Source organism: Pteropus alecto, unplaced genomic scaffold (genome assembly GCF_000325575.1).
Source record: "Pteropus alecto unplaced genomic scaffold, ASM32557v1 scaffold98, whole genome shotgun sequence".
Classification (NCBI taxonomy): Eukaryota; Metazoa; Chordata; class Mammalia; order Chiroptera; family Pteropodidae; genus Pteropus; species Pteropus alecto.
Window position 1 is genome coordinate 3,342,852 of NW_006443570.1, and position 22,322 is coordinate 3,365,173.

The window sequence follows — 22,322 nt, forward strand, 5'->3', positions numbered from 1 at the left end:
GTTTCAGGGGTGTACAGGCAGCCAGAGCAGATTGCCAGGAGATGCAGCTTGGCCCTTTATCATGCCCATCACAATTGCTGCCAGGAGGCTAAGTGGAGCAGAGGGGTGGAGAGGGGGGCATGGGCTCATCTGTGGTTGCTATGGCGCCCCATCCTGGATTTGCCAATTTCTCCTAATGGAGCAAAGGGCAGAAGGAGGGAGGAAGGAAGGGAGGGAGGGAGGGAGAGTCGGGGGGGTGGAGAGAGAGAGAGAGAGAGAGAGAGAAAGAGAGAGAGAGAGAGAGAGAGAGAGAGAGAGAGAGAGAGAAAATGAATCTCGAGGAAGGAAGGGAGGGAGGGAGGGAGAGTCGGGGGGGTGGAGAGAGAGAGAGAGAGAGAGAGAGAATAGAATGACTGGTCCCTTCCTCTCTTCTCCCCTCTCTCTGGAGCAGATGTAGGGTGGAGAATGGGGGGAGGGAGCCTAGATATTGGATGAGAGGGGGAGGGAAGAGTGGTGTGCCAGGATTAAGAGGGTTTGCAATGGGGGTCACACTGAGAGAGGAGGGGGCAGAGCCCTCACGCCTACATCCAGAAGCCAGCTGATGACGTTAGAGAGAAGAAAAAACAAGCAAGAGCAGGAGCTGAGAGATAGAGAAAGAAAGAGAGAAAGCAAGGGTAGGAGGCAGGGAGGCAGGCAGGCCCAGACTGCAGCCAGACTTTGCCTGCATTCTCCTGAGCCACCAAATCCCCCAGGCAGCCTGGACCCCAGGGTCTCTGAGAGCTGCCCCAAAAATGGGCACCAGGGCAGAGGTCGTGCCCCCTCTTGTGTGGGGGCTGCTGGGCTGCTATTTCCTCTGTGGCTGGGCTCTGCGGGGTCCACGGCCCTTCCGCTCTCTGCCCCCGCTGTCCTCTCAAGTCAAGCCAGGGTCTGTACCCATGTGGGTGCCCCCAGAGGGTGCTGAAGCAGCCCTGGCTTTTCTCTACTCTGGAGATGCCCAACAGCTATTGGAGGCTAATTGCAGTGAGCACTATGAAGCTCAGGGGGCAGGAGCCAGACCAGGGCTCCCCCCAATCCTACGGAGGGCAGCGGGCACCCTCACCCAGGCCGCCAATTTCCTCAACATGTTGCTACAAGCCAACGACATCCGTGAGTCCAGTGTGGAGGAGGATGTGGAGTGGTACCAGGCGCTGGTCCGAAGCGTGGCTGAGGGGGACCCACGGGCACACCGGGCTTTGCTGACCTTTAACCCTCCACCAGGAGCCAGCCACCTGCAGCTGGCCCTACAGGCTACCCGGATGGGGAAGGAGACCATCCTTCAGGACTTGTCTGGGAATAGGGTGCAGGATGACAGCCCAGCTGGGACCCTTGACACCCCTGCACTGAAGAAAAGGGTGCTGACCAATGACCTAGGAAGCCTTGGAAGCCCCAAGTGGCCACGGGGGGATGGATATGTGGGGGACATGCAGCATGTGAGACTGTCTTCTCCCTTCCTGGAATGCCAGGAGGGACGGCTCCGTCCTGGCTGGCTTATCACACTCTCGGCCACTTTCTATGGACTCAAGCCAGACCTCAGCCCAGAGGTCAGGTAAGTGGGTTGGTGCAGGATTGGATGCATTTGTGGGTATGTGGGGGTGAGGAGCCTAAGTCTAGCTAGCTGTGCATGGGCCATTTGGCATGCACATGTATGTCTGGGGGGCTCAGATGTGTGTATTTGCAGTTGACTCTGGGAATCTGTAACTATGTGTTAACACATACAAATGTGAGTGTACAAACTGTGTATGAATCAGTCCATTTATACGTAGGTATACACATATGTGTGTGTACAGATGTGTGGGTATATCCAGGCATAGGTCTTGGCCCCCAGCTCTGAGTAGTGGGTAGAAAAGGCAGGAGAGGAGTTGGTGTGGATGACAGTGACAATCCATGCACCAGGCGCCTGGGAGGAGCCAGGTGGGCATTCCAGGACTTAAACCCACAGCTCTCTAGCAACCCAGATGTGTAAAAGGAGGCTTCTTCAAGGGAAGGAAAATTCTTTGGGGTGGGGGGTTGCTAAGAACCATTGTCCTTCCTATCTAGGAGTTGGCCAGGTCCTCAGGGTCACTCCCAATGGCTATATTCTTACATCAAGCAGATTCCACTGTCCTGCCTGTTCTGATCCAGGATCCTATAATACTCCTCAAATAACTGAGCCCCCTCAACCCAAGTAAAGAGGTGACTGGGAGTGTGGTGGGAAGAGGCAGAAAATGGGCGTAGTACTTCAAAGACATTCAACAATCAACATTGTTTTTTCAGCTACTGTCTCCTTTCATTGTCCCCAGCAGGGTTCCTGAGCTCACGCAAAAGCCCAGCTCCCTTCCAGCTCTCTCGCACTCAGTCAGAGCAGGGAGGGATTGGGAGCCCTTGGGCCAGGTAGACCTAATTCTGGGCTCCTCCATTCCATATCTCCTTTGCTATGATCAATTCAGACTTGATTTGGGCCAAGCGAGGTGTGGTTAATAGTTGAGCTCTGTGCATGTGTGTATGTGTGTATGCAGTGGGGAAGTGTGAAAATCCCTTTCAGACAGATCATCAGAGCCCCAGCTCCCACATGTCTTGACACTCCCCCTCCCTCTACTCATTGACAGAAACCAGGAAATGCTAGGATGTTGAAAAGCTGAGGGTGGAGTGGGGGGCATCAACCTAGGGGGAGAGGGGTTATTGCCCACGGAGACAGTGAAGGTTAGTAGCACTGGTGAAATGGAATGCATGTGTGCCCTCTCTCCACATACTGCAGCCACTGTGCTAAAGTTTGCATAGCTGGCATTGCCCATAGTCTGGGGCCCAAGGACACTATTCACCTTGGCATCCTTCTCTGAGCCCCTAACTGCCAATTCACTGCCCTAGGGGGCAGGTGCGGATGGATGTAGATCTTCAGAGCGTGGACATCAATCAGTGTGCCAGTGGCCCAGGCTGGTACTCTAACACGCACCTGTGTGATCTCAACAGCACCCAGGTAAGGATAAGAAGCAGGGCATATGGTCCTGCCTCCCTTCCTCTTTCCCATCACTGCCACCACCCAGCTCCCAGGAGAAGCTGACAAAGGCACACCAGCCTCTCAGGGATTCAAGGGAGTTCCTAGTGATGAGATAAAGATGAGCTACCAGGCTTTCTAAAAGTGAGGACACTTACAGCCTACCCCTACCCCGTGCCCAAGACAGCCACCCTTGTTTTTTTGTTTTATTTTATATTTTAGGCGAGGCAACCCTTGGTTGACCTCACAGATTGCAAGGACCTTGTCAGCTTACAATCTCTTATTTTTTTATTTTTTACGCCTACAGCACCAAGGTGGTCTCCCATCCACTAACCAGGCCCAACCCTGCTTAGCTTCCAAGATCAGATGGGATCAACCTTGATTTTTTGAAAGCTCAGTGTGCCTCCCTATCTGCTCTCCCTCTGGTACTTGGTGCTCTAGGATCCCTCCTCCGGACCATCTCCTGACCCTCTATTAATCATCCCCTTCCCTTCTCCTGGACCTCATTGTCATGTCATATCAACAGAGCTCCAGGCTCCTTCTGGCCCACAAAGAATGCTCAGTTATTGTCTTTTGAAATAAGTAGAATTGCTGGTTGGGGTATGGGAGCACTCTAGGATCTTGAAGAACTCTGGGACTGGTATAGGTGATGGAACCCAGGCCAGAGGCTGGAGGAATCAAAGCCACGGACACAAAGAATATGGGTAATGGAAAGCAATGGCTGGTAATCCAGCAAGCCCAGGACTGGCCAGTGAACTAATCTGCTCCACGGTTACACTGGCTTCATGATTGTTCCTGAGCTGAACCAAAGCCAAAGAGAGCCCTGTAGCGGGTGGGTTTGGGCATTTGCTGCTCTTCAGGGAACATGTATTTGGAGCTACAAGTCCAGGGATGGAGATGGGCTCTCATTGCTAGTGCACTTCAAAACCCAGCCATATTCACATCTCTAGGCAGGCATTTGTCTGATTGTGCAGATTATGGCAGAAGCAGAGCATGTTCCTCCAGTGGTCTGGACAAAAGAGGAAGCTGGGCTATGATTTCAGAGGCACCACCCTCTAACCTTTCTAGGTGAAATCGGGCTGGATATGAAACCTCCTACAGTTCAACCATTCCTTTGCCCCATGCTGTCTGTTCTTAGCCACTTCTTACAGCTCATCCACGTGCTCATCTTCCCCACCTGGCTCTGAGATCTGCTCTGTCCCCTGCTGGGTAAACATTAATGGGTGGAGATGGAATAAAGAGCTGGCCTTGGCATCCCATCAGCCTGGCATTAGCCTGGCATTAGGGCTGGAGAAAGCAGTCCTATGCTGAAGTCAGATGGCCTCTGACAGAGGAAGCCGCTCCTTCATTGGAGCCCTTTCCACCACTTTTGTGCCAAAGAGGGAGGCCAATGAGGACCCTTTGAGGCAAGATACAGACCTCTGAGAAGGTGTGGCTGGACTCAAAGTTCTCTCTACTTCCATCCCCCCACCTCCCGCCCCCCAGCACCTCGCTCTGGCAACAGCTGGGCACTAGGAAAGGGGACCTGAGGCACCTATCACTGACGGTCTGAATAAAAGGGCGATCTATCCCTATACTCTTTCTTTGGGGGTCTCTTTGAGAAGAGAGGCAGTGGGGTGGGGGTAGAATAGGGTTTCTATGGAAAGAAAGCTTCCCTAGGATTAGGGAGGACTTCTGGTGAGGTTCCCTAGTTTGGACCCAGATGCCGAGGATAGGAAGATAGATGGACCCGCCATCTCCTTCCGGGAGGGAAAGCCCATATAAATACCTATTGTGTTTGTCATTCCCACAGTGCGTCCCTCTGGAGAGTCAGGGCTTTGTCCTTGGCCGCTACCTCTGTCACTGCCGACCTGGCTTCTACGGGGAAAGCCGCTCTGGATGTATGTAACTGTGGTGAGGGCCAGGCAGGCTTTTTACAGGTTGGGCTGGTTGGAGGGAGTATCTGGGGAAGGCAGGCTGGGGTGAGATATTGAGAAGAAACTTGTCAGCATGGGCAGAAGGTTGAGAGAAGTAGAAAAGGCAGGCAGAATCTTGTTTGGGTGTGTCTGTGCCTTTCGAGCCCATAACATGCCAATCTGCTATAAGTTGACCTTGCAATGAGCCCTGGCCTGGCATCTCCTCTTCCTGTTACCTGGCCTCCCCTGGGAGTACCTATTTCCGCATTCCTCCCCTCCTGACCCTATCCTAGGGGCCATCAAAAGAGGGCAGGGAGAAGGCTATGGTGAGAGAAGGCTGGGATCTCAGGATGCCCCAGCCATCCCTCTCTCCCTTTACCCATCTTGTTCTTTATAGGGTTGGAGGAGAGTGCTGCCCAGCCTACCAGGCAATTTGGATCCCCACAAGGGAGCTCTGGGAGACTTCTGCGGTGCCAACCATGTGCTGAGGGCTGTACCAGCTGCATGGATGCCACACCCTGCCTGGTAGAGGAGGCCCCAGCACTGCGGGCAGCAGTGATGGCCTGCCAGGCCTGCTGCATGTTGGCCGTCTTCCTGAGCATGCTGGTCTCCTACCGCTGCCGCCAGAGCAAGGCAAAGAAGGCCCCACATCTCCCTCCTGTACACATGTCCTATCCATTTTGGGTCCCTAGCATCAACTGGAGACCAAGGCTACCTAAGACTAGAATTTGAGAGAAATAGGTTCTGGTCTTGATTCTTAACCTAACTTGCTATGTGACATTAGGCAAGTGGCCTCACCACCTTAGACCTGTTTCCTCATCTGTAAAATAAAGGTATTGGACTTGATTCAAAACAATAAGTAGGTACTAGGGGAACTGATCTGGATTCCCAGGAGAATGGAAGAAGCAGACATGTAAAGAAAATGACAGTATGGCAAGACAGGGGCAAGGATGGAGGTATATGTCAGTTTCTGTGGCAGTTCAGGAAAAGGACCCACTTGTCCTCCCTGGGCTGGCATGGGAAAGACTTTCTATGAATTTTGAGTGAGGCTGAAGTTCAACTGGGTAGTTACCAAGCAGAGAAGGGGATATCTAGACCAGGCAGCAGTCTGATCCAAAGCTTGGAAGAACACATGAGGTCCTTTCTAGCTCCAGCAGCCTCTGATCTGAGCCTAGGTCTGCAGCAAGGCCCAGGCTGGAGTTGAGAGGGGAATGGGGCTAGGGTGGCAGGGGCTGTGTGAAACCTGGGCCTTAGCTGGGCTTAGTGCCAGCGGAGCTAAGAGCCTTTGGTGGGGAGGGGTATAGCCTTAGCCCAGGACCATCGAGTGACCCCTAAAACAGGCCTGAGACCCTTCCACATCATTGTCCATGCTCTGTCTTCCCACCACCCTACTAACACACCTCTCTCATTCCTGGGTTCACAGAGGATCCGGGCGTCTGGAGTTGTTCTGCTAGAAACCATCCTTTTTGGATCCCTTCTGCTCTACTTCCCTGTGAGTTTGTGGCCAGAGGCTGATTCCCCACCTCCCAGGATCCCCACAGTCCCAACCTAACACCCTCCAAACCCCAGAATGCTTCTTCCTCTCTGCCCTCTTGTGGGGATTCAGAGACCTCTGAATCCCCCTACTGAGATCCACAAATGGCAGGCTTACCTAGTGAGGTCTGGAGCCAAACAGTCCAGGAGCTCTATGACCCACCGTGTTACTTAGGATAAGTTACTTAACTTCTCTGGTACTTAAGCTGCTCCTTTGCAGAATGGAGGTGATGATGCCTCTATTGCGAGACTGTTAGGAGGATCGGCAATGTGCTTAGCATAGGCCTGGTGCATAGTGGAAGTACAGTGGAGAACAGCTATTTTTGCCTCCTCTCCACCAGGTCTTCATCCTGTACTTCAAGCCCAGCATATTCCGCTGCATCGCTCTCCGCTGGGTCCGGCTGATGGGTTTTGCTATTGTCTATGGCACCATTATACTCAAGCTTTATAGGTAGGGGCTGGGGCAGACCTTGCTGTCACGTTGTTCACTCCCAGGCACCCCAACTGATTGGTGGAATGGAGTTCTTCACAGTCAGATTCTTACAGCTCCACTCCCCTGTGCCCCCAAGGCCTGCCCCATCACTATAGTCTTCTCCTCCAAACATAACTTTTCTGGGAGTGAGGAGGTAGCGAACCATGGAAGGGACGGGAGGACAGGTATGTGTGGAGGAGGGGGAGTGATGGACAGAGGACAGAGCACTGGCTCCCTCTCCTTGGATCTCCCCCTCACCCCCGACCCACCATCCTCACTCCTGCAGAGTGCTCCAGCTGTTTCTGTCTCGAACGGCGCAGCGGGGCCCCCACCTGAGCAGTGGGCGGCTGCTGCGGCGTCTGGGGATGCTCCTGCTGGTAGTGCTGGGCTTCCTGGCTGTGTGGACGGTGGGGGTCCTGGAGCGAGGCATCCTACACACGCCCCTGGTGATCCGAGGCCACACTCCCACGGGCCGCCACTTCTACCTCTGCCACCATGACCGCTGGGACTATATCATGGTTGTGGGTGAGTTGCTTCTGCCTGAGCCGTCTCATCTTGGCCCCGGGCTCTGCCCCACCATGGTCCCCTGGTCCTGTTCCTCCTACCTTGTACCCAGACCCCTGGCCCGTGCTCCCCACAGCAAGCTCTACTGAGAAAGGGGCGGCCTGGCTGCTGAGGTGGTGCCGGCTCTGTCCCTTCCTGCTTCCCCACAGCGGAGATGCTGCTCCTGTTCTGGGGCAGCTTCCTCTGCTACGCCACCCGAGCTGTGCCCTCGGCTTTCCACGAGCCGCGCTACATGGGCATCGCCCTGCACAATGAGCTGCTGCTCTCCGCTGCCTTCCACGCAGCCAGGTGAGGATGGGCCCGCCCACCCACCACTCATTCCCCCCTAACACTGCTCCTCACCTCTCCCAGATGAGGGAACCTCCATCCCACAGCCATTCTTACAACACTGCTGTGCCTCAGTGAGGTGAGGAAGGCCGCCCACCTGTGGCTCTCTCACTACTCCCACAGATACCTTTCTGTACCCCATATCTCACCCAACGCACAAGGAGAGGAAGCTCCATCCCATCCATGCTCGGCTCTCCCTGACTTATTCCTCCTCACACCTCAGCTATCCCAGCAGCATGCCTGCTATGTGTCCATGAGGACCTGGCCCTGTGGCGGACACAGAATCCATCCACAGGACAGTCCATAACAGAGCCGTGAAGCATGAGTCTGTGCTATAGGCAGCCAGAGAAGGCAAGCTGGAGTAGTCTGGGAGGGCTTCTCAGAGGTGGAAGTTAACCTGAGCCCTGAGGTAGTACCTACATCTTAGAGAGGGCAGGAAGGAAAAAGAATACCCTCTTCACCCCACCCAGCACCTCCATGGAGGTCAGGGCTGGGGCTAGGGAAGAGAGCTAGTGAGACATGTGAGAGGGAAGAGGCCACGGCTGCCCACAGCTAAGGACCCCCTCCCGCCACACTCTCAGGTTTTTGCTGGTTCCTTCTCTGCACCCAGACTGGACCCTCCTCCTCTTCTTCTTCCACACTCACAGCACAGTCAGCACCACCCTGGCTCTGATCTTCATCCCTAAGGTGAGATCTTCCCTGTCCTGGATGTAAGGCAGCGCCCCCTGCCCCCCGCCCCCCGCTCCTTTGTAAGGAGCACTGTGGATCTGCTGCTGCTGCTGCTGTAACGCCCCCTCTGAGTCGGGGTGAGGATGATACCTCGGGGGTGAGTGGGTGCTGATCATCAGGGCCCTACTCAAGGAAGCTACTATCTCTCTGCCTCCAATCCCTGGACAAGGGAAGTAAGAACTAGGGCTGGAAGGGTCCTTGTAACACAGTTTGAGGGTTGGCGAACTCTGAAAATCAATACAGAAGCAGTTACAGCGGGAGAGGTGGGGGAGCTGAAGAACATAGCTAAGAATTGTGGGAGCAGGAGGTTGAGACCCAGTGGTCTCTGAGCTAGAGAAGGTCAGGAAGGATGAAAACAAGCAAAACTCTTCAGACCCCTGAATTCTGAATCATAAGAGGGGGTGAACGTTAATGAAGTAAAAACATATTCCATGGGGCAGGTGGAAGAGGTATGAATAGTGAGCCAAGGTGAGTCTTTTTCCCAATAATACCCATTTTCCTGGCCAGTTCTGGAAGCCGGGGGCTCCTCCTCGAGAGGAGATGGTAGATGAAGTGTACGAGGACGAGCTGGACCTGCAGCGCTCAGGCTCCTACTTCGACAGCAGCATCGCTTCAGCCTGGAGCGAGCGCAGCCTGGACACTGGAGACATTCGGGTATGTGATGCCCTCCCCGCCTCCTTCTGGCGCTAGCTTTCTGGACCTGGGCAGGGAGCACTGATGCCCTGCCCCTGGCTTTCCCTCTCTTCTTGCCTCCCTCCCTTCTCCATCACTGCCCTAAGCTATTCAAAGGAGGCCACTCACCACCAAAAGTCCCAGAACCCAGACCCCAAAAGTCCCAGAACCCAGAGCCCTGAGGCCCAGGGCACTTGGCAAGTTAGAGGCAGAGCCATGAATAGAGCTCTAATCCCCACCATGTTCTTCGCTTCTACACAGCAGGGGCATCACAAGGGGCGGACTAAGAAGCCCCTGAGTCCCCAGCATACTGGGACAGTTGGTGACACCAGGACCAGTTGGGGCTCAGCAGTTAAGGCAGTGAGTGGCTACCAGGGGTTTCCACACCAGGATCCCCTTTCTCAGGAACCCTAATGAGAGGCTCAGTGGGTAGTAAATTAGGAGACCTGGCAGTCTAAACCCAGTTTCATAAAACTCGCAGTGTAGGAACAACCCCAGGAAGCCATTTTGTCCATCCCCTCCCCTTGCACTGGGGCCTATTTCCACACCTGACTCGTTTACATCTCCCAGTTCCTTCCTTGTCCCAACTACCTCTGCCTCTTTTTCCCCCTGGTGTCCTCCTCACCCTCTGAGCTCTGCCTGCCCTGCCTCCTGCCCCCTGGATATAGGCTGAACTGAGACCCCAATCCAGCAGGGGGGCCAGAGACTGTGAAGGCCACTGCCACAGCCACATCACCCCTGGCCCTCCACTTTGTAGAGTAGCAGCCAGTCTCTCTCTATGCTGCTCTGGGAGAACTCCAACACATAAATCATTCCATTATTTACGCCTGAATATGGCACTTTTCGTGTTCACTAGTCCCATCAATCTCATATAATCCTCTTAAGGAAGCTAATACTAGGCAGCCGGATATCATTATTTTAGAGAAGCAGAGACCTAGAAGGTCAAGAAAATAGCCTCAAGGCACACGATGGGTCTGCAGCCTCGAACCCATTTCTTGTCCCCCAAACTGGTGATTTCCCCACCTGACCACAGTGCTCCAGAGAAGGGACTGCACGCTGCCTCCTCAAGGTTGAGTGGGTCCGAGTGGGAACCAGGTTGGCGCTGGTCTTGGGGGAATGGAGAGGAGGAATTCACCTCTCCATTCCTCCAAGACCAGGTTTTGATTTAAAAGCAAGAAAGGGACACAGCTTGGTGGGAAAGAGATCCCCCAGAGAAAACGATCTAAATAAGGGCTGAGGGGGAGAACAGTGGAGCCAGGGGATGGAGAAACTTAGCCCATCCATCTCAATGTCAGCTTTGCTTTCCCTGCCCTTCCCTCCACCTAGGATGAATTAAAGAAGCTCTACGCCCAGCTAGAGGTCCACAAGACCAAGGAAATGGCTGCTAACAACCCCCACCTGCCTAAGAAGCGGAGCGGCTTGCGCCAGGGCTTGGGCCGCTCCTTCATGAGGTACCTGGCTGAGTTCCCTGAGGCCCTGGCCCGGCAGCACTCCCGGGACTCCAGTTCCCAGGGCCGCAGCAGCCTGCCCGGCTCCTCTCGCCGCCGGCTCCTCAGCTTCAGCCTCCAGGAACCGGAGGGGCCACCGGCCCTGCGCAAGTCCCGTAGCACCTATGACCGCGACCACCACAGGGAGCAAGAGCCGCCTCTCCATGACTCACTGCTGAAGAGGAAACTGGCCAAGAAGGCCCCGCGGGGAGAGAGCCGTGAGTCATTAGAGGGGCCCCCTGCCCTGGGCTTCAGGTCAGCCAGCGCCCACAACCTGACGGTGGGAGAGAGGCTCCCCAGAGCCCGGAGCACTTCCCTGCAGAAGTCGCTCAGCGTCATGGCCGGCTCCAGGGAAAAGGCTCTGCTTGTGGCCAGCCAGGCCTACCTGGAGGAGACCTATAGGCAGGCAAAGGAGCGAGAGGAGAGGAAGAAAGCAGAGGCAGCCCTAGCAAGCCCAGTTCGGAGGCTATCGTCCCGGAGGCTTGAGCGAGGTCGGGGGGCCCCTCTGTCAGCCCCGCCTTCCCCTGCCAAAAGCAGCAGCGTGGACAGCTCTGGGAAGCTTCAGGCGGAGGCTGTGAGAAAGCTGCCTCACCCTCCCATCCAGCACCAGATCTCCACACCCATCATGACCCTGTCTGCGGCCTGCCTAGGAGAGCCAAGGATGCTGTCTCCTACCTCCACCTTGACTCCAGCTCTCATACCAGCTCCACCCCTGGCCCCAGCTCCTACCCTAGCACCAATCCCAATACACCCCCAAAACCCTAGCTTACTCACCTTTATCTGCCCATGGGAGAATGCAGAACTGCCAGTCAAGAAAGAAAATGTGGTTCAAGAAGGCCCTTCAGGGCCAGAGCAAGGCAACCATTCCCCTGCCCCAGCTCGGGCTAGGCTTTGGAGGGCCCTCTCTGTTGCAGTAGAGAAAAAGGGTGCTGGAGAGAATGAGATGAACGCAGAGGACAAGTGTCTCCAGGGGGAAGCTGATAATGTGGATGAGGACAAGCCCAAGGCCTTCTCTAAATCTCATAGCCTCAAGACCCCTGTTCAGCAGAGTTCTGTGCGTAGCCTGGGACTGGCTATCAAAGCTTTGACCCGTTCTCGGAGCACACACAGAGAGAAGGAGAGCGGGGAAGAAAGTTCTGAGAAGGAGAAGGGCAGAGTTTCAGGAGAGGGTGTGGGGGCATGCCCCAGATCCCCCAGGGTAGGTGGGCGCAAGGTGATGAGTAAGCAGGCTGCCCTTGCCCCCTGCGAAGATGAGGAGTCCCTCCAGAACCAACAGAATGCTCACACCAGCAGGATGCTCCAGGTGGGCAATAGGGAACAAGAAGACAGAGGCAGGAGGACATCCCAAGGTCAAGGGAATGGGAAAATTGAGAGAGCAAGTAAAACAGGGCCTATCACACTGAGGCAAGTCAGGCAAGGCACAGTTGGGGACAAAAATGCTGACCGAGCAAAAGAAGCCCCTGTAAGGAGGCAGGAATTGCTCAAAGCTGGCCTCCAGCCCCTGGGCAGTGTTGACTGCAAGGTGGCAGAGGTATGCCCCTGGGAAGTCGCCGAGTCAGAAACGTGTCAGCCTGACAGTAGCAACAAGGCTGAAATCTGTCCCTGGGAGGTGAGTGAAGGAGCCACTGAGAGGGGGGCATTAGGACAAGATATAGATGGCTCCCAAGAAGAGAGGGGGAAAGCCCCGGAAGAATCAGAGCCCAAAGATGTGGTTGCCATTACTCAGAAAAAGTCAGAGAGGCTGCTCAGAGGGCAGGAGGCAGTGTGTCCCTGGGAGAATGCTGATTCTGGGAGTCTGTCCCCTCAGTCAGCCCATCAGGACTCTGACAGAACCAAGAGCAAGTCTGAGGCAGGGAGCAGTGTGGAGGCCAGGGAGGTGAAGTGTCAGCGAGAAGTCACAGGCCCAGAAGCTTGTACACCTGCCATGGCCAAGGCAGAGCTGTGTCCCTGGGAGGCAAGTGAAGGAGAGAATGAGAAACTGTCCCAGGAACGGGTAAAGAAGCTCCCCCAGGAGAAGCAGAAAATCCCCAAGAAAGCAACTTTCTGGAAAGAACAAAAACTGGGAGGAGACTTGGAGTCTCTTTGTTCATGGGAGAGCACTGATTTCCGTGGCCCCTTGGCAATCTCTACTGAGGCCCCAGGAAGCCCCGAGTGCTCGGGGAGTTTGAGCAGGAGCCTCGCGGAGGTGTGTCCGTGGGAGGCAGGAGAGGCTCCTGCTATCCAGAAAGCAGAGATCTGCCCCTGGGAGCTGGGTGATGAGGTAGTGGGAAAGGAAATACTGTGTCAGGAGACAGGTGGAGAACCTCTCCAGGAAGAAGGGCAAGCTTCCAGAAAAGCGATGGGGGAACAGACTGAGAAAGCAGGGCAAACACCCAGTCTACGGCAGGAACCAGTGTGTCCCTGGGAGAGCACAGCCTCTGGGCACCCTAGCCCATGTGTAGACGATTCCTCATCCAGACCTAGTGGCCAGCTCCTCAGCGACGGAGGGAGCAGAGCCACTCAAGTGTGTCCACGGGAAGACATAAGGCCAGAAGTAAAGGCAGAAATCTGTCCCTGGGAGATAAATGAAAGAACAACAGAGGACCAGACATCAGAACAGGCACACCAAGGAGGAGACTCTCAAAAGGATGAAGAGAAAATGCCTGAAACATCAGGAATAAAAGGCGTCACATCTTGGGAAAAACCTGAGGGACAGATCCAAAAGCAGGAAGCAATCTGTCCTTGGGAGAGTGTGGACCCTGGCAGCTTCCCCCTACAACCAGGTCCTCAAGACACGGACAGACCCAAAGCCAGTTTCCAGGTGTCAGGCAGTGTGGGTAGCATAACTGCCGCAATCTGTCCATGGGACATGGAGGACACCCTGCCTGCTGCAAAGGCAGAGATTTGTCCCTGGGAGGTGAGTCCTGGCACAGGGGAAGAACGGGATTTGGGAGTTGAGGCCATTAGGAAATTGCCAGTTGTTACAGGAAAGGCTTCTGCAGATTCTGGACCTGGTGAGATAGCTGTTACTGCTCCAAAGAATTTGGAGAGGCCAGCCCGGGAGTGGGAGGTGGCCTGTCCCTGGGAGGGTATGGATCCAGGAGCCTCCTCTCAGCCTCCTGACACTGTGGACACTGACAGGCCAAAAGCTGGATTACAGGAAATAGACCATGTGGGGTGCAGGCCAGCTGAAGTGTGTCCCTGGGAAATGGAGAAATCGTCTACCAGTGAAAAAGCCAAGATCTGTCCCTGGAAGGTGAATGAAGGACCTACTGGGAAGGGAATGGAACAAGAGATGGGGGATGATTCAGCAGGGCAGAAGGAGAAAACTCTAGAAAAGGGGAGACTCACCAACCTGGAAAAAGACATATCAAAAGGGGAGACAAAGCTGAGTCAAGAGCAAGAAGCTATTTGTCCTTGGGAGAAGGACTTGAGGGAACCCGATGCTCAGGCCCCTGAGGTCTCAGACTTGTCCAGCAGCATAAGAAGCAAAGCAGCAGAGAGGCATTCTTCGGAGGTCAGTGATGAGGCAGCAGAGAAAGGGGACCTGACACGAGACCCCCAAACCGGCTCTGTCCAAGAACACATAACCCAGGAAAAAGCTCCATCTTCTAAGGCAGAAGTCACTACTGAAGATGGGGGAAAAGCAAGCAATCAGCTACAATCTATCTGTCCATGGGAGAACACGGCCCCGGCAAGCTCTTCCTCCAACCCTGACAGTCAGTGCCCTGACCAACTAAAAGCTAGCTCTCAGAAACCGGCCAGTGTTGGGGACAGGCATGCTGAGGTGTGCCCATGGGACACTCCTGCCCCAGATGCTCATCCATCTGACAGCAGTGCCAAAGCAGAAATCTGTCCCTGGGAGATGACTACAAGAATCCCCGAAAAAGGGGTGTCAAGACAGGATGAAAAAGGGGAACGTCAAGAAGAGGAGAGGAAAGCCCCAGAAAAACCAGAGCCCAAAGTCATGGCAGTTCCGGAAAAGCCAGAGAGAGCAGAAAGGAAGCAGGAGGCTGTGTGTCCCTGGGAGAGTCAAGATAGTGGAGGTCTGTCTCCACAAACAGCCCCACAAGCTTCTGACAGAAGCAAAGGCAGTCCTGAGGCAGCAGGCAGTACAGGGGCCAGCGTGGCAGAAGTGTGTCCGTGGGAAGCAGAAGTGCCTTCTGCCAAGAAAGCAGAAATTTGCCCTTGGGAAGTGAGTCAAGCAGTAGCAGAAGAAGGGGGCCCAGAGCAGGTGGAGAGAGAACTCCAAGGGCAAGGAGAGCTGTTCCTTCAAAATGCAGGGTCTGGATGGACTGAAGAACACTTTTCAAAAGCAGCAGCAAAAGGCAGCAGAGAGCAGGAGATGGTCTGCCCCTGGGAAGGCACGGGGTCGGGAAGGCTCTTCTCCCAGCCAGAGGCTGCAGACACTGACCAACCCAGAGTCAGTCCCCACGGAGCAAGCAGTGTGGGGAACAGAATGGCAGAGCTGTGTCAATGGGAAATCACAGATCCAGAAGGAAATAAAATAAAGGGTACTATGGCAGACATCTGTCCTTGGGAGGGAACTGGAGACCCATCTGAGGAATCTGGCCTCCTGGCTTTAACAGCAACTCGGACAGAAGTATTTTTCTCCACAGCCCCTGAGAACCCACCATGCCTTTCAGTCCAGAGACCTTTGGGTGGCTCCCTTCCAGAAAGCAAAAGTCCCCGCCCCAAAGTGAGCAAGCCAGCCAGTACTTCTACTCTGGAAGGTGTCAGAGAATTACAAGGACTTTCAGGACTTGGGCCAAGGACCAGCTTAGCCCCAGGGCCAAGTCTCCAAGAAGCTGAGGCTCAGAAGTCTTCTTCCCTAACCGAAGACCAAGGAGAAGTTACTTCCAAAGTTCCACATGAAGAACTCGCCTCTCCAACTGTCTATCCTTGGGACTGGGAATAATAACTCCCAGTTTGAACTTGGGTTAGGTCAAACATCAGGTGGCTGGCTTTCAGGAGCCAAGGTCCTTTCCATGTCCTAGGTGTTCCCAAAGAGCTGAGTCAAAGACACTTGTCCCCTTTCTCTCTAAGAAGGCCAGAAGTCAATTCACTCAAAGACAGATTGTACAAGAAGGATGCAGCTCAGACCCCAACAGGAAATCCTATGTTCTCTTTACTTCCAATTCTTCCTGCTTCAGGGAACGAAGGCCAGGCCCTCTGCTTCAAACGTATTCTCCCATCCAGCAAGAGTACTCAACACAAGCCATCTGTCTGGACACGTGAAAAGCCAACGTTAGGGATGAAATGAAGTCAGTAGCACCCCACCCATATTTTCTCACAGGGAGACCCTATTCTTTTCTGAAGTCAACAAAGGACTATTTTTTTCAAGAAGAAACTAACGATACAGGCCACTGGCACATATGGACTGAGGATCATACAAGGCTATAAAGGTCACCATAGGAAGCTTAAAAAGCCACTTAATTCAAGTTCAAATATAAATCACGAAAAAAACTTAAATGGCTCAAAAGAGGTACCTGAAATGCCTTAAAGACCTTGTCATTTTGACTTTGGATCTCTGGTTTATCGATCCTCATACCTGACCTGCTTGACTATTGAAGCAGAGCCAATCAAGCACTCTTACATCCATGTCATCTGGCATCCAAAGTAACATTAGACAGAGACAGAGCAGAGAAGAAAAGGCAATAACTCTAGATCTTCCCTCTGCTGGCCAAGGTCAAGTTCTCTCTCCCAGACATCCTGTCTCCTACTTTAAGAAGTATGCCTCTTTCTAGCTTTTTCAGATAGCCTCCCCTTCTTTCTGCCCTATCTTTTGCCAGTCTCCTGAGTTCATCTCACTGGCTCGTTTTTCTCCTGGCCTTTCAGTGCTGACATCAAAGGGTCCATCTCTGTTGTCAATACAATTGGAGCCAGAGGAATCTCTAGTTCTCAAGCGAGAACCAGACCAAATCACTTGCTCAGTAACAAGAGGCCCACATCAGTCTCCTTCCCAAGAAGCCTAAGAAAGGAGACCCTGTTTACAGTATAACTACCCTCAGAAGGAGTAGAGCTACAGGGCAAGTTAGAGGCCTAAGGGCCAAGGAAAAGGCATCATGTAAGTACAAAGACTTCTTTCTTAGGGAGTTTACTCTCATTCTTAGCTCTCACTTAGTTCAACTCTATTCTCTTAAGTCAGTCCAGGCTACACTTACTTAAGCAATCCTAGATAACAGAGTACTGGAGTTAGATGAATCGTACCAGAGGAAAATGAGGAAGGAGGAAAACATTGGTCAAAGAAGTCCCAGGATCAGCAGGAGTTGAGTGGGAGTGGAAGCAGGCAGGCTACACATGGCAGAACTGGGCGGGGGCACTGCAGATGGGAGTAAGCCTACTTACTAACTGGACAGATAGTGATGTCATTCACGGGGAGGAAAAAGACAAAACAATGGGCTCAAATACCCATTGGGAAAATGCGTCTGCATGTGAACACTCTGGGCAGCCACAGGATGTCACAGAAAAAGTAGCAAGTGCTCCATTTCCAGAAAGGAGGAGGAATGGAGTAACCCACTTTTTAGGGACCAATGCCCTTATTCCCACATCTAGCCCTGCCACTTACCCAGTTCCCTTTCCCCGGCCTTTCAGAGAAGTAACTAAAGTGTGTTTTTGCTCTGGGCTCTGGCTAGTTAACCCCATAGTTTCTGAGCCAATGCGAATTTTGCTAACTGCACACCTCAGAACAATCCCATCAAGTCTGGTCTAGTTGGGAACAAAAATGTTGTCCCTGTATCCACTGTTGGGAAATAAACCATGGGGAAAAAAAAATAAAGAATACTAATGCTTTTTTCTGACTGTGGCAGTTGGTTCTAGCTTATTACGGTGATTTTTTTTTCGTTTTTAAACAAGAACAGGAAAGAAAAACAATGACGGCGCTAGAGCCCAAGGTAACTACATTGCAGCCTTCAGGAATTCGGTGGTCTGATTCTCAGCCAGTGGCTGGCAGTGCAGATGGCCTCTGCCTGGTCCTTCTAGCCAGTCCCTTACATCTGGGCCATTTGCTCAGCTGGATTTGATCCCAAGGGGAAATGAAAATTGCACTTATCCTCTGGCTCCCTGGTGGCAGCTATTGCTTAGCCGCTATTTGGGATTATCTAAAGATCCCAGAGACAAATCTAGGGGAGTGGGGTGAAGTAGCTTATTTGAAGCACTGTTTTTATATATTCAGAGAAATCAATGTGTCATTTGCCCAGTAAGTGTGCTTTTTTTCTCTGCTTTCCTACTCAACTTGGATAATCTCCCTTTACTCCTTATGGCTGTAGATCCTGTTCAAAGCACTTCCCATCTCATTTTGCCTTAATCTGGGGCTCACACAAATAGGATATGACCAAACCTCACTTGGGCTTCAAACTGATGTACATTTTAAGCCAAAAGCGTTGAAACTAAGTAGGATGATGAGAGTGGCTGCTTTGGATTAACCCACCGGTGCTGCCTCTTCCCTAGGCATACACATCTTGTCTCCACAGTCAGCACTCAGCAGCTGTTGTAAAGACATCCATTTTTCCCAGTGAGGCCTGGTCTGTTTGCTGCTTTGCTGAGATGGTAGCTTTAGAGATAGGGCAGTTAAGTTATCCTCAACCTGATTCCAGTTTCTTTGGACTCTACTCTCAGGACAAGGTCAGAACAGATTAATCCTTAACCCTAAGTGACAGACTCCTTAAAAAATCCTAAGCTTGAAAAATAGTGTAAGAATTCAGGTCCTGTTTTTTAAGGGGAGCCCACACTAGGCTGACAAAAGCAATAAGCCAAGTCTATTACTGGTACAGAGTGATTTTCCTTGTCATACCTCTGATGACCCAGGATACATGGGCATGTGAAGCCCCACTTCCTCCTTCTGACAGCCCAGATGGAGTTAAGGAACAAGGAAAGGCTGGGCTGTTTCATTCTACACAAGTCCATACCCTGGTGCCTTTGCCTTCCCAGTGCTGCGCTGGAAAGAATAGTCACTATCTCCAAAAGGTGATAGAAATCAAGGAACCAGGTCTTACAGATGATCTCCCATATGTATCAACTCCTCCATGGCCCGTCTCCTCCCATGTTTCCTTGGATCACACCGGGATGCAGCCGATAATTAAGAACACAATCCAAAGGCTGAGGGATAAATGATTTCTTTGGATTTACATTCTTCTTTGACATATAAATGCTAACTGAGTCAGTGTTTGAGAAAAGACTCTCTTAAATGACACCATCTTTTATAAACACTAATTATTTTTTCCAAGTCTGGATTTCCTGGAAGTCACACCACTCACCATTAAACCTGTCTTCCATTTCTGCCATTTGAAAGCTGGTCTACTTCTAGCCTAAACCAGGGGAAATGGACAGAACTCACCACATTTATTCAACATTTTGACAGTGTTTTATTTCAAACTCTGCCCCCTATCCTGTGATAAGAAAATTCTGCTGGTTTGCTCCTGACAGTCCCTTCTGCAGAAGTAATTGGTATCAGATGTTCTCTGAAACATACTGTCTTTCATCTCGACCCAGAAGCTAGATATAAAACCTAAAAAAGAAGAAATGGGTCCATAGCTATGCACAGCAGCAACTTATCTGGGATTAGCCATCAGTCATGGTTGCTGAAGATGATACTGCTAAAAAGACTCAACAAGAGAGAACACAGGTAGTTCTTTCTACTGCATGATAGAGATGGGTGACTTTACAGTTCCCAGACTCCCAGACGTCATGGCTCCCAGCCACCTCATGACCCCTGCTTTACTCCAGGAATTATTTTTGCCATCAGACTAGCTTCTGGGCCTCTCCTTGTGGCTCTTCATAGTCTTCCCAGGGTTTCAGCTGGGGGCCAGGGATCATCACCGTCTACAAGAGCAGGAAGCTGAGTTATCTACCACCCAAGCCCATGGCTTGCTCACCCACCTCCATGCCTACCCCCAACAGAATTTCCTTTCCCTGGTGCTGCATCACCTCCTCTCTCCACAAGGTGGAGCCCATCCACCTGGTGGCTTAGGATGCCATCAATACTGTTTCAGCTCAAATCACCACACAAGCTATCTTACCTTAAGGATGGGCTCCTTAGGGGGAGCCCATGAGGGGATGATCTTGCCATGCATTCTCCAGCTCCCATAGGGGTTTGTCAGGTGCTTTTCAAAGACCACATACTCCAGGACATCCTTGGGCACATCTTCTTGTCCATACATCAATCTGCCAAACCGGTCATAGATGGCCAAAGTCTGCAAGGATAAAAGCAAAGCTGGCCTGTTAGTTTTCAGAGTTGTTCTGTTTTGCTTTTGTTTTGTGTTTTGTTTTATGGGCATTTTTGTTTTTGCCATACAACCATTATTGAAACAACCATAACAAAACATTTAATGGTTAGAAAATAATTATTAGAATCAAAAGATCTCAGAATTCTGAATGCAGACTAACTGATCAGCTACAGACACTTTAGTCTTTTTTTTTCTTTCTCCTCTTTAATTCCACTCCTCCCCCCACTTCCACCCCTGACCTATGGATGTTGCCGTCTCCCCTTAAGAACTGGATCTCTGAGGGTGGGGCGTCTCCTCCCACATGGTCGCTGTGTGCACCTGGTGCCAGGTGCCCCCGGGGCATGATGCCCCCAGTGCACTCGGGGGGCCTGGCACACCTGAGGGGGCTGGTGCACCGGGGTATGGTCCATGGCTTCACCTGGGGCATAAACCCAGGACCTTCGCGTGTAAAGCAGACATGCTAACCACTACACTATGGAGCCACCCCCTGACACTTTAATCTTAAGAGATTTTTTTGACTAGAGAGGGAAGGAAGTGAAGACCAATAAGAGTAGGAAAGAACATCCTTGCAACTGTCTTAGTAGAGTTAACTTTGAGAAGAGGAAAGGGTGCATTGACAGAGCAAGGACCACCACAGTGAACCTTTCCTTAGAACTCACAGTCCTGGCAGCTGTAGCCAGGACTCCAGAGGTAGGTGCCCAACCTGAGAGGGAAGAAAAGCTAGGAGGAAAGCAGACTGGTGCCTCTACCTGCCGGGTATGCATGCGGACGGTGACCTGGCCATACAGGTTGCTCTGGTTCAGCATACTTGAACAGCGAACCTGAACCACTTGGGGTGGCTCTAAAGATTCTACAAAGCTCCAGCGAACAGTCTTATACTTGAGATCCTCAACCATGTCCTGTGGGCAGAAGAGAATAAGTTCTGAGTTTTCCTCTCCCTTTAGGGAAGCTTGTTTCCTTTTACATCTGCTCACTTCTTGCAATACTACAGCCAACGTGCAACATTTCCCACCAAATGCTTTCCTGTGCTTTCTTTTTCACCTTCCCAAGTTTTATTAAACTATGCTTCAAGCCCACCTCACAACAACTCCCTTTTCACCTAACACAACTCAAGACAAATCTACCTCCTTGAGGATCCTTCTTCAAATCAATGAAAACCTCACTCCAGACTGCCAGCTTACCTAATACACCATTATCCTCCCATACACGTTCATAATCTGCTAATTATTGCGTGTGTTTCTGCTGACTGCTTATATGTTGCCTACCTCTTCATCTTTTAGCAGAGAACGGTGGGATTTTATAGCTAAACTGCTAAGACTAGGTTAGCTATACTTGTCTCTAGGGAGATGAGGATGAATTTATAGAAACTGAAGTTCTCATTCTTGAACCACAAAGTCCCCATTCTTGGGGGTCTCCCAAAGTACCTAGCACCCATTACCGTACAACGTAAGCCTCATGAATGCTTGTTAAATCCTTTATTATTGTGTAAGCATGTGTAGGCCGGTCTAATACCCTGATCTCAGGATCCATACCCCGAGGTTTCAGTACTGCTTACTGACAGACTTCCCTTTTTCCTCATTTGCACGGGCTTTACCAGGGTTCACGTCATTATCATTCAGCCAAAAATGATGGAACTTCAGCTTTTGTCTTAAACTTCCTGGACTTTCAAAACTGATTCTTCATAGGAAAACCAGAGGTGATATCTAGAATATACGTATTCAGCATCCCACAGTTCTAAGGATGAGAACCTACCGGAAAACAGTTTTCAGTTGCTAAGGTATGAAGTCGGTCATGGTCTGAGCTAAAAAAGAAAGAGATATATATCATTGACTCTTGCTTTTATGATATCTCATGTGAAAGGTGAAATGGCTTTGAAAATGGAAAACAATTTAATTCATTTTTACAAACATTTTCTGCACTCCTACTATAAGCCAGGTACTATGCTAAGTCCTGGGGACACAAAGATGAACTATAATATGATTTACCAGAAAATCCTGAGCTCCATAGCAAAGTTAGGTTTGAATCTCAGGAATAGAAAGAAATTTCTGAAATTATATCCCTTAGATGAGCAAGAGACCTTTAATGGGACATGGGGACTGGACTTTGTTCTAAGCTGCAACGGGAAGCAAATTCCAACACAAGTAACAATCAAAAGCTCATCTTCTCTTCTCTTACCTCAGACACATCACCAGTACCAACTAGCTTGGCCTTGTTGAACCTAGACAAAAGATAATCATCTATCTTTTCTGGCCCGTCTTTCCCTCCACCACGCCCATCTTTGCTACTGCCATAGTGACCTAGTCATGCTGATTCTGTGCAATAAAAGAAAACAGATGGCAAACCCCAGCTCCTGTACATACAAGATTTTAGGAGTATTCCTAACTGAGGGGTTTCAAATAAACCCAGAAGCACAGATTAGTTTCTTTCAGATACACATTCATGACTTTCCCT

At 51.6% G+C, this 22,322-nt stretch overlaps 2 protein-coding genes across 2 annotated transcripts in view; one reads left to right on the forward strand and one right to left on the reverse strand.

Annotated features, from left to right (window-relative positions):
• The first annotated feature begins 770 nt into the window (after positions 1–770).
• Positions 771–18,890, forward strand: GPR179 (G protein-coupled receptor 179). Its single transcript, XM_006924737.2, has 11 exons — positions 771–1,564; positions 2,863–2,971; positions 4,782–4,869; positions 5,282–5,517; positions 6,308–6,376; positions 6,759–6,868; positions 7,176–7,414; positions 7,603–7,741; positions 8,362–8,467; positions 9,017–9,163; positions 10,508–18,890. The coding sequence occupies exons 1-11, from the start codon at positions 771–773 to the stop codon at positions 15,563–15,565; spliced, it is 7,095 nt and encodes a 2,364-aa protein (XP_006924799.1). The 3' UTR covers positions 15,566–18,890.
• A 95-nt stretch (positions 18,891–18,985) lies between these two features.
• The window catches only part of MRPL45 (mitochondrial ribosomal protein L45), a 15,014-nt gene continuing 11,677 nt past the window's right edge, over positions 18,986–22,322 (reverse strand). The window contains exons 5-8 of the mRNA XM_006924738.3: positions 21,624–21,672; positions 20,621–20,770; positions 19,665–19,838; positions 18,986–19,467 (exon numbers count right to left, since the gene is read on the reverse strand). Of these exons, the coding sequence (XP_006924800.1) occupies positions 19,387–19,467; positions 19,665–19,838; positions 20,621–20,770; positions 21,624–21,672 (454 nt within the window). The 3' untranslated portion in view covers positions 18,986–19,386. The remainder of the gene's footprint in view (positions 19,468–19,664; positions 19,839–20,620; positions 20,771–21,623; positions 21,673–22,322) is intronic.